This window comes from Lampetra fluviatilis, unplaced genomic scaffold (assembly GCF_964198595.1).
Source record: "Lampetra fluviatilis unplaced genomic scaffold, kcLamFluv1.1 SCAFFOLD_404, whole genome shotgun sequence".
NCBI lineage: Eukaryota > Metazoa > Chordata > Hyperoartia > Petromyzontiformes > Petromyzontidae > Lampetra > Lampetra fluviatilis.
Genome location: NW_027621300.1, coordinates 16340 through 28686, shown reverse-complemented (window position 1 = coordinate 28686; position 12347 = coordinate 16340). Strand labels below are relative to the sequence as shown.

The 12347-nt window shown below is 59.0% G+C and overlaps 1 protein-coding gene across 3 annotated transcripts in view; it reads left to right on the top strand.

The window, feature by feature from the left end:
• Positions 1–12040, top strand: part of ATG5 (autophagy related 5) — a 33647-nt gene extending 21607 nt beyond the window's left edge. Inside the window, exons 5-8 of one of the 3 annotated variants that reach the window (XM_078885407.1) lie at positions 3348–3439; positions 8989–9103; positions 11757–11904; positions 11964–11986. In XM_078885407.1, coding sequence (XP_078741533.1) covers positions 3348–3439; positions 8989–9103; positions 11757–11887 — 338 coding nt within the window. In that variant the 3' untranslated portion in view covers positions 11888–11904; positions 11964–11986. Of the gene's footprint in view, positions 1–3347; positions 3440–8988; positions 9112–11756 lie in introns of all 3 variants that reach the window. The other 2 variants (XM_078885408.1, XM_078885409.1) reach the window with 2 other exon arrangements.
• Positions 12041–12347: the final 307 nt, after the last annotated feature.

Here is a 12347-nt window from a genome sequence, read left to right as displayed (position 1 = left end):
CACTCACCCACACACTCACCTACTCACCTAGTCACCTACTCATCTACTCACCTACTCACCTACTCACCTACTCACCTACCTACTCATCTACCTACTCACCTACCTACTCACCTACTCACCTACTCACCTACTCACCTACTCACCTACCTACTCATCTACTCACCTACTCACCTACCTACTCACCTACTCACCTACCTACTCACCTACTCACCTACTCACCTACTCACCTACTCACCTACCTACTCATCTACTCACCTACTCGCCTACCTACTCACCTACCTACTCACCTACTCACCTACCTACTCACCTACCTACTCACCTACTCACCTACTCACCTACTCACCTACTCACCTACCTACTCACCTACTCACCTACTCACCTACCTACTCACCTACCTACTCACCTACTCACCTACTCACCTACCTACTCACCTACCTACTCACCTACTCACCTACTCACCTACTCACCTACCTACTCACCTACCTACTCACCTACCTACTCACCTACTCACCTACTCACCCACACACTCACCTACTCACCTACTCACCTACTCACCTACCTACTCACCTACTCACCTACCTACTCACCTACCTACTCACCTACTCACCTACTCACCCACTCACCTACTCACCTACCTACTCATCTACCTACTCACCTACTCACCTACTCACTCACCTACTCACCTACCTACTCACCTACCTACTCACCTATTCACTCACCTACTCACCTACTCACCTACCTACTCACCTACCTACTCACCTACTCACTCACCTACTCACCTACTCACCTACCTACTCATCTACCTACTCACCTACTCACCTACCTACTCACCTACCTACTCACCTACCTACTCACCTATTCACTCACTCACTTACCTATTCACCCACACACTCACCTACTCACCTACTCACCTACTCATCTACTCACCTACTCACCTACCTACTCATCTACCTACTCACCTACCTACTCACCAACCTACTCACCAACCTACTCACCTACTCACCTACTCACTCACCTACTCACCTACTCACCTACCTACTCACCTACCTACTCACCTACTCACCTACTCACCTACTCACCTACCTACTCACCTACCTACTCACCTACCTACTCACCAACCTACTCACCTACTCACCTACTCACCTACTCACTCACCTACTCACCTACTCACCTACCTACTCACCTACCTACTCACCTACTCACCTACTCACCTACCTACTCACCTACCTACTCACCTACTCACCTACTCACCTACCTACTCACCTACTCACCTACTCACCTACCTACTCACCTACCTACTCACCTACTCACCCACTCACCTACTCACCTACTCACCTACTCACCTACCTACTCACCTACTCACCTACTCACCTACCTACTCACCTACTCACCTACTCACCTACTCACCTACCTACTCACCTACTCACCTACCTACTCACCTACTCACTCACCCACTCACCTACTCACCCACACACTCACCTACTCACCTACTCACCTACTCACCTACTCACCCACTCACCTACTCACCCACACACTCACCTACTCACCTACTCACCTACTCACCTACTCACCTACCTACTCATCTACCTACTCACCTACTCACCCACTCACCTACTCACCTACTCACCTACCTACTCATCTACCTACTCACCTACTCACCTACTCACCTACTCACCTACCTACTCACCTATTCACTCACTCACTCACTTACCTACTCACCCACACACTCACCTACTCACCTACTCACCTACTCACCTACTCATCTACTCACCTACTCACCTACCTACTCATCTACCTACTCACCTACCTACTCACCTACTCACCTACTCACCTACTCACCTACCTACTCACCTACTCACCTACCTACTCATCTACCTACTCACCTACCTACTCACCAACCTACTCACCTACTCACCTACTCACCTACTCACTCACCTACTCACCTACCTATTCACCTACTCACTCACTCACTCACCTACTCACTCACCTACTCACCTACCTACTCACCTACTCACCCACTCACTCACCCACTCACTCACTCACCCACTCACTCACTCACTCACCCACTCACCCACCCACTCACCCACCCACTCACCCACTCACTCACCCACTCACACACCCACTCTCTCACCCACTCACCCACCCACCCACTCACTCACCCACTCACCCACCCACCCACCCACCCACTCACCCACTCACCCCACTCACCCACTCACCCACTCACCCACCCACTCACCCACTCACTCTCTCACCCACCCACTCACCCACCCACCCACTCACTCACCCACTCACCCACCCACCCACTCACTCACCCACTCATCCACTCACCCACTCACTCACCCACCCACCCACTCACCCACTCACCCACCCACTCACCCACTCACACTCTCACCCACTCCCTCACCCACTCACCCACTCACCCTCCCACTCACCCACTCACTCACCCTCCCACTCACTCACCCACTCACTCACTCACTCACCCACCCACCCACCCACTCACTCACCCACCCACCCACTCACCCCACTCACCCACTCACCCACTCACCCACCCACTCACCCATTCACTCTCTCACTCACCCACTCACCCACCCACTCACCCACTCACTCACCCACTCACTCACCCACCCACCCACTCACTCACCCACTCACCCACCCACTCTCTCACCCACTCACCCACCCACCCACTCACTCACCCACTCACCCACTCACCCACTCACCCACCCACCCACTCACCCACTCACTCTCTCACCCACTCCCCCACCCACTCACCCACTCACCCTCCCACTCACCCACTCACTCACCCTCCCACTCACTCACCCACTCACCCACTCACCCACCCACCCACCCACTCACTCACCCACTCACACACCCACTCACTCAACCCACTCACCCCACTCACCCACTCACCCACTCACCCACCCACTCACCCACTCACTCTTTCACCCACTCCCTCACCCACTCACCCACTCACCCACCCACCCACTCACTCACCCACTCACCCACTCACTCTCTCACCCACCCACTCACCCACTCACTCTCTCACCCACCCACTCACCCACCCACTCACCCACCCACCCACTCACCCACTCACCCACCCACCCACCCACCCACTCACTCACCCACTCACCCACTCACTCTCTCACCCACCCACTCACCCACTCACTCACCCACCCACCCACCCACCCACTCACCCACTCACTCTCTCACCCACTCCCCCACCCACTCACCCACTCACCCTCCCACTCACCCACTCACTCACCCTCCCACTCACTCACCCACTCACCCACCCACCCACTCACCCACTCACCCATTCACCCACTCACCCCACTCACCCCCCGTGTCTTCAGACAAGTTGGAGCAGTTCTGGGGAGTGAATCGTAAACTCATGGAGACCCAGGGGGAGGAGCACTTCAGATACATCCCCTTCCGCATCTACCAGGTACCCACTCACCTACCTACTCACCTACCCACTCACCTACCCACTCACCTACCCACTCGCTCACTCACCTACCCACTCACCCACCCACTCACTCACCCACTCACTCACCCACCCACCCACTCACCTACCCACTCACCTACCCACTCACCTACCCACTCACCCACCCACTCACTCACCCACTCACCCACCCACTCACTCACTCACCTACCCACTCACCCACCCACTCACCTACCCACTCACCTACCCACTCACCTACCCACTCACCCACCCACTCAATCACTCACCTACTCACTCACCAACCCACTCACCTACCCACTCACCTACCCACTCACCTACCCACTCACCTACCCACTCGCTCACTCACCTACCCACTCACCCACCCACTCACTCACCCACCCGCTCACCCACCCACTCACCTACCCACTCACCTACCCACTCACCTACCCACTCACCCACCCACTCACTCACCCACTCACCCACCCACTCACTCACTCACCTACCCACTCACCCACCCACTCACCTACCCACTCACCTACCCACTCACCTACCCACTCACCCACCCACTCAATCACTCACCTACTCACTCACCAACCCACTCACCTACCCACTCACCTACCCACTCACCTGCCCACTCACCTACCCACCCACCTACCCACTCACCTACCCACTCACCTACCCACCCACCTACCCACTCACCTACCCACTCACCTACCCACTCACCTACCCACTCACCTACCCACTCACCTACCCACTCACCTACCCACTCACCTACCCACTCACCCACCCACTCACTCACCTACCCACTCACCTACCCACTCACCTACCCACCCACCTACCCACTCACCTACCCACTCACCTACCCACCCACCTACCCACTCACCTACCCACTCACCTACCCACTCACCTACCCACTCACCTACCTACTCACCTACCCACTCACCTACCCACTCACCTACCCACTCACCTACCTACCCACTCACCTACCCACTCACCTACCTACCCACTCACCTACCCACTCATTCACCCACTCACCCACCTACCTACCCACTCACCTACCCACTCACCTACCCACTCACCTACCCACTCACCTACCTACTCACCCACCTACTCACCTACCCACTCACCTACCCACTCACCTACCCACTCACCTGCCTACCCACTCACCTACCCACTCACCTACCCACTCACCTACCCACTCACCTACCCACTCACCTACCTACTCACCCACCCACTCACCTACCCACTCACCTACCTACCCACTCACCTACCCACTCATTCACCCACTCACCCACCTACCTACCCACTCACCTACCCACTCACCTACCCACTCACCTACCCACTCACCTACCTACTCACCCACCTACTCACCTACCCACTCACCTACCCACTCACCTACCCACTCACCTGCCTACCCACTCACCTACCCACTCACCTACCCACTCACCCACCCACCTACCCACTCACCTACCCACTCACCTACCCACTCACCTACCCACTCACCTACCTACTCACCCACCTACTCACCTACCTACCCACTCACCTACCCACTCACCTACCCACTCACCTACCCACTCACCCACCTACTCACCTACCTACCCACTCACCTACCCACTCACCTACCCATTCACCTACCCACTCACCCACCTACTCACCTACCTACTCACCTACCCACTCACCCACTCACTCACCTACCCACCCACCTACCCACTCACCTACCCACTCACCTACCCACTCACCTACCCACTCACCCACTCACTCACCTACCCACCCACCTACCCACTCACCTACCCACTCACCTACCCACTCACCTACCCACTCACCTACCCATTCACCTACCCACTCACCCACCTACTCACCTACCTACTCACCTACCCACTCACCCACTCACTCACCTACCCACCCACCTACCCACTCACCTACCCACTCACCTACCCACTCACCTACCCACTCACCTACCCACTCACCCACTCACTCACCTACCCACCCACCTACCCACTCACCTACCCACTCACCTACCCACCCACCTACCCACTCACCTGCCCACTCACCTACCCATTCACCTACCCACTCACCCACCTACTCACCTACCCACTCATCTACCCACTCACCCACCCACTCACCTACCCACTCACCTACCCACTCACCTACACTCACCTACCCACTCACCTACCCACTCACCTACCCACTCACCCACCTACTCACCTACCCACTCACCTACCCACTCACCTACCCACTCACCCACCTACTCACCCACCCATTCACCTACCCACTCACCTACCCACTCACCCACCTACTCACCTACCCACTCACCTACCCACTCACCTACCCACTCACCTACCCACTCACCCACCTACTCACCTACCCACTCACCTACCCACTCACCTACCCACTCACCTACCTACCCACTCACCTACCCACTCACCTACCCACTCACCCACCTACCCACTCACCTACCCACTCACCCACCTACCCACTCACCTACCCACTCACTCACCCACTCACCCACCTACCCACTCACCTGCCCACTCACCCACCTACCCACTCACCTACCCACTCACCTACCCCCTCACCTACCTACTCACCTACCCACTCACTCACCCACTCACCTGCCCACTCACCCACTCACCCACCCACCCACTCACTCACCTACCCACTCACCTACCCACTCACCCACTTACTCACCTACCCACTCATCTACCCACTCACCTGCCCACTCACCCACCTACCCACTCACCTGCCCACTCACCCACTCACCCACCCACCCACTCACTCACCTACCCACTCACCTACCCACTCACCCACTTACTCACCTACCCACTCATCTACCCACTCACCTGCCCACTCACCCACCTACCCACTCACCTGCCCACTCACCTACCCACCCGCCCACCTACCCACTCACCCACCCACTCACTCACCCACTCACCTACCCACTCACTCACCTGCCCACTCATCTACCCACTCACCTACCCACTCACCTACCCACTCACCTACCCACTCACCCACCCACTCACCCACCCACTCACCCACCTACTCACCCACCCACTCATCCACCCACTCACCCACCCACTCACCCACCCACTCACCCACCCACCCACTCACCCACCTGCTCACTCACTCACTCACCCACTCACCTACCCACTCGCTCACTCACCTACCCACTCACCCACCCACTCACCCACCCACTCACCTACCCACTCACCTACCCACTCACCTACCCACTCACCCACTCACTCACCCACTCATCCACCCACTCACTCACCCACCCACTCACCCACCCACTCACCTACCCACTCACCTACGCACTCACCTACCCACCCACCTACCCACTCACCTGCCCACTCACCTACCCATTCACCTACCCACTCACCCACCTACTCACCTACCCACTCATCTACCCACTCACCCACCCACTCACCTACACACTCACCTACCCACTCACCTACCCACTCACCTACCCACTCACCCACCTACTCACCTACCCACTCACCTACCCACTCACCTACCCACTCACCCACCTACTCACCCACCCATTCACCTACCCACTCACCTACCCACTCACCCACCTACTCACCTACCCACTCACCTACCCACTCACCTACCCACTCACCTACCCACTCACCCACCTACTCACCTACCCACTCACCTACCCACTCACCTACCCACTCACCTACCTACCCACTCACCTACCCACTCACCTACCCACTCACCCACCTACCCACTCACCTACCCACTCACCCACCTACCCACTCACCTACCCACTCACTCACCCACTCACCCACCTACCCACTCACCTGCCCACTCACCCACCTACCCACTCACCTACCCACTCACCTACCCCCTCACCTACCTACTCACCTACCCACTCACTCACCCACTCACCTGCCCACTCACCCACTCACCCACCCACCCACTCACTCACCTACCCACTCACCTACCCACTCACCCACTTACTCACCTACCCACTCATCTACCCACTCACCTGCCCACTCACCCACCTACCCACTCACCTGCCCACTCACCCACTCACCCACCCACCCACTCACTCACCTACCCACTCACCTACCCACTCACCCACTTACTCACCTACCCACTCATCTACCCACTCACCTGCCCACTCACCCACCTACCCACTCACCTGCCCACTCACCTACCCACCCGCCCACCTACCCACTCACCCACCCACTTACTCACCCACTCACCTACCCACTCACTCACCTGCCCACTCATCTACCCACTCACCTACCCACTCACCTACCCACTCACCTACCCACTCACCCACCCACTCACCCACCCACTCACCCACCTACTCACCCACCCACTCATCCACCCACTCACCCACCCACTCACCCACCCACTCACCCACCCACCCACTCACCCACCTGCTCACTCACTCACTCACCCACTCACCTACCCACTCGCTCACTCACCTACCCACTCACCCACCCACTCACCCACCCACTCACCTACCCACTCACCTACCCACTCACCTACCCACTCACCCACTCACTCACCCACTCACCCACCCACTCACTCACCCACCCACTTACCCACTCACCCACCCACTCACCTACCCACTCACCTACGCACTCACCTACCCACCCACCTACCCACTCACCTACCCACTCACGTACCCACTCACCTACCCACCCACTCACCTACCCACTCACCTACCCACTCACCTACCCATTCACCTACCCACCTATCCACTCACCTACCCACTCACCTACCCACTCACCTACCCACTCACGTACCCACTCACCTACCCACCCACTCACCTACCCACTCACCTACCCACTCACCTACCCATTCACCTACCCACCTATCCACTCACCTACCCACTCACCTACCCACTCACCTACCCACTCACCTACCCACCTACCCACTCAACTACCCACCTATCTACCCACTCACCTACCCACTCACCTACCCACCCACCCACTCACATGCCCACTCACCTGCCCACCCACCTACCCACTCACCTACCCACTCACCTACCCACTCACCTACCCACCCACTCACCTACCCACTCACCTACTCACTCACCTACCCACTCACCTACCTGCCCACTCACCTACCCACTCACCTACCCACTCACCTGCCCACTCACCTACTCACTCACCTACCCACTCACCCACCCACTCACCTACCCACTCACCTGCCCACTCACCTACCCACTCACCTACCCACTCACCTACCCACTCACCTACCCACTCACCAGCCCACCCACCCACTAACTCACCTACCCACCCATTCACTCACCTACCCACTCACTCACTCACCTACCCACCCACTCACTCACCTACCCACCTACCCACTCACCCACTCACTCACCCACTCGCTCACCCACTCACCCACCCACTCTAACCACACTTGCCCCCTCTAAGCCCCTTCGTGAGCTACCTGGGGCCAGCTTTACATTTCGTGTCCTCCCCACCTCACTCCCCCCCACCCCCCACTACCCCCCACCACCCCCCCACCACCCCCCACCACCCCCCACCACCCCCCACCACCCCCCGCCACCCCCCGCCACCCCCCACCACCCCCAGGCGGACAGTGAGCGCCCTTTCATCCAGAAGCTGATCCGGCCGGTCTCCCCAGAGGGCAGCAGCCTCACACTCAGTCACCTTGTGGAGGCCGTGAACCCCCACAGGCAACACATGGGTGGGTGGGTGAGTGAGTGGGTGGGTGGGTGAGTGGGTGAGTGGGTGGGTGAGTGGGTGGGTGGGTGGGTGAGTGGGTGGGTGAGTGGGTGGGTGAGTGAGTGGGTGGGTGGGTGGGTGCGTGGGTGGGTGAGTGGGTGGGTGGGTGGGTGAGTGGGTGAGTGGGTGAGTGGGTGAGTGGGTGGGTGGGTGAGTGGGTGGGTGAGTGGGTGAGTGAGTGGGTGGGTGAGTGGGTGGGTGAGTGGGTGAGTGAGTGGGTGGGTGAGTGAGTGGGTGAGTGGGTGGGTGAGTGAGTGAGTGGGTGAGTGGGTGGGTGAGTGGGTGGGTGAGTGGGTGAGTGGGTGGGTGAGTGTGTGGGTGGGTGGGTGAGTGGGTGGGTGGGTGGGTGAGTGGGTGGGTGGGTGGGTGAGTGGGTGAGTGAGTGGGTGAGTGGGTGGGTGGGTGGGTGAGTGAGTGGGTGAGTGGGTGGGTGGGTGGGTGAGTGGGTGGGTGGGTGAGTGGGTGGGTGGGTGAGTGGGTGGGTGAGTGGGTGAGTGGGTGGGTGGGTGAGTGGGTGGGTGAGTGGGTGGGTGAGTGGGTGGGTGAGTGGGTGGGTGGGTGAGTGGGTGGGTGAGTGGGTGGGTGAGTGGGTGAGTGGATGAGTGGGTGAGTGAGTGGGTGAGTGAGTGGGTGAGTGGGTGGGTTTGTAGGTGGGTGATTGGGTGAGTGGGTGAGTGAGTGGGTGGGTGGGTGGGTGGGTAAGTGGGTGGGTGGGTGGGTGAGTGGATGGGTGAGTGAGTGGGTGGGTGGGTGAGTGGGTGGGTGGGTGGGTGAGTGGGTGGGTGAGTGGGTGAGTGGGTGGGTGAGTGGGTGGGTGGGTGAGTGGGTGGGTGGGTGAGTGGGTGGGTGAGTAGGTGGGTGAGTGGGTGGGTGAGTGAGTGGGTGGGTGGGTGGGTGGGTGAGTGGGTGAGTGAGTGGGTGGGTGAGTGGGTGGGTGGGTGAGTGGGTGAGTGGGTGGGTGGGTGGGTGGGTGGGTGAGTGGGTGGGTGGGTGAGTGAGTGGGTGGGTCGGTGGGTGGGTGGGTGAGTGGGTGAGTGGGTGGGTGGGTGAGTGGGTGGGTGAGTGGGTGGGTGGGTGAGTGTGTGGGTGAGTGGGTGAGTGGGTGGGTGGGTGGGTGAGTGGGTGGGTGGGTGAGTGGGTGGGTGAGTGGGTGGGTGAGTGGGTGAGTGGGTGGGTGAGTGGGTGAGTGAGTGGGTGGGTGAGTGGGTGAGTGAGTGGGTGGGTGGGTGAGTGGGTGGGTGAGTGGGTGGGTGAGTGGGTGGGTGAGTGGGTGAGTGGGTGAGTGGGTGGGTGAGTGGGTGAGTGGGTGGGTGAGTGGGTGAGTGGGTGAGTGAGTGGGTGGGTGAGTGGGTGAGTGGGTGGGTGAGTGGGTGAGGGTGTGGGTGAGTGGGTGGGTGGGTGGGTGAGTGGGTTGGTGGGTGAGTGAGTGGGTGGGTGGGTGGGTGAGTGGGTGGGTGGGTGGGTGGGTGAGTGGGTGAGTGGGTGAGTGGGTGGGTGGGTGAGTGGGTGGCTGAGTGAGTGACTGGCTGAGTGAGTGACTGGCTGAGTGAGTGAGTGACTGAGTGGGTGGGTGAGTGACTGGCTGAGTGAGTGACTGAGTGACTGAGTGAGTGAGTGAGTGACTGAGTGAGTGAGTGACTGAGTGAGTGACTGGCTGAGTGACTGGCTGAGTGAGTGAGTGACTGAGTGGGTGGGTGAGTGACTGAGTGAGTGAGTGACTGAGTGGGTGGGTGAGTGGGTGGGTGAGTGAGTGAGTGACTGAGTGAGTGAGTGGGTGGGTGAGTGACTGAGTGAGTGAGTGACTGAGTGAGTGGGTGGCTGAGTGAGTGGGTGGCTGAGTGAGTGACTGGCTGAGTGAGTGAGTGACTGAGTGGGTGGGTGAGTGACTGGCTGAGTGAGTGACTGAGTGACTGAGTGGGTGGGTGAGTGGGTGAGTGGGTGGGTGAGTGACTGAGTGAGTGAGTGACTGAGTGAGTGGGTGGCTGAGTGAGTGGGTGGCTGAGTGAGTGACTGGCTGAGTGAGTGAGTGACTGAGTGGGTGGGTGGGTGAGTGACTGGCTGAGTGAATGACTGAGTGACTGAGTGGGTGGGTGAGTGGGTGAGTGGGTGGGTGAGTGGGTGGGTGGGTGAGTGAGTGGGTGAGTGGGTGGGTGAGTGGGTGAGTGGGTGGGTGGGTGAGTGGGTGGGTGAGTGGGTGAGTGGGTGGGTGAGTGGGTGGGTGAGTGGGTGGGTGGGTGAGTGGGTGGGTGAGTGGGTGGGTGAGTGGGTGAGTGGGTGAGTGGCTGAGTGGGTGAGTGACTGGCTGAGTGAGTGACTGGCTGAGTGAGTGAGTGACTGAGTGGGTGGGTGAGTGACTGAGTGAGTGACTGGCTGAGTGAGTGACTGGCTGAGTGAGTGAGTGACTGAGTGGGTGGGTGAGTGACTGGCTGAGTGGGTGAGTGACTGAGTGGGTGGGTGAGTGACTGAGTGAGTGACTGGCTGAGTGAGTGAGTGACTGAGTGGGTGGGTGGGTGAGTGACTGAGTGACTGAGTGGGTGGGTGAGTGACTGGCTGAGTGAGTGACTGGCTGAGTGAGTGAGTGGGTACGTGACCTCCCCCTTCTCTCCCCGTGCCAGGCGCGGTGCGTGTGGTGACTCACGGGATCTCGCCCCCTCTGGACACTCCACTGCAGTGGCTGAGCGTGAATCTGAGCTACGCTGACAACTTCCTTCACCTGGTGCTCACCCCGTGCTCTACGCAGCCCTGAGCTCACCACTCACTCACCACTCACTCACCACTCACTCACCACTCACTCACCACTCACTCACCACTCACTCACTCACTCACCTACTCACTCACTCACCACTCACTCACCACTCACTCACCACTCACTCACTCACCTACTCACTCACCTACTCACTCACTCACCTACTCACTCACTCACCACTCACTCACCTGGTGCTCACCCCGTGCTCTACGCAGCCCTGAGCTCACCACTCACTCACCACTCACTCACTCACCTACTCACTCACCTACTCACTCACTCACCTACTCACTCACTCACCACTCACTCACCTGGTGCTCACCCCGTGCTCTACGCAGCCCTGAGCTCACCACTCACTCACCACTCACTCACTCACCTACTCACTCACCTACTCACTCACTCACCTACTCACTCACTCACCACTCACTCACCTGGTGCTCACCCCGTGCTCTACGCAGCCCTG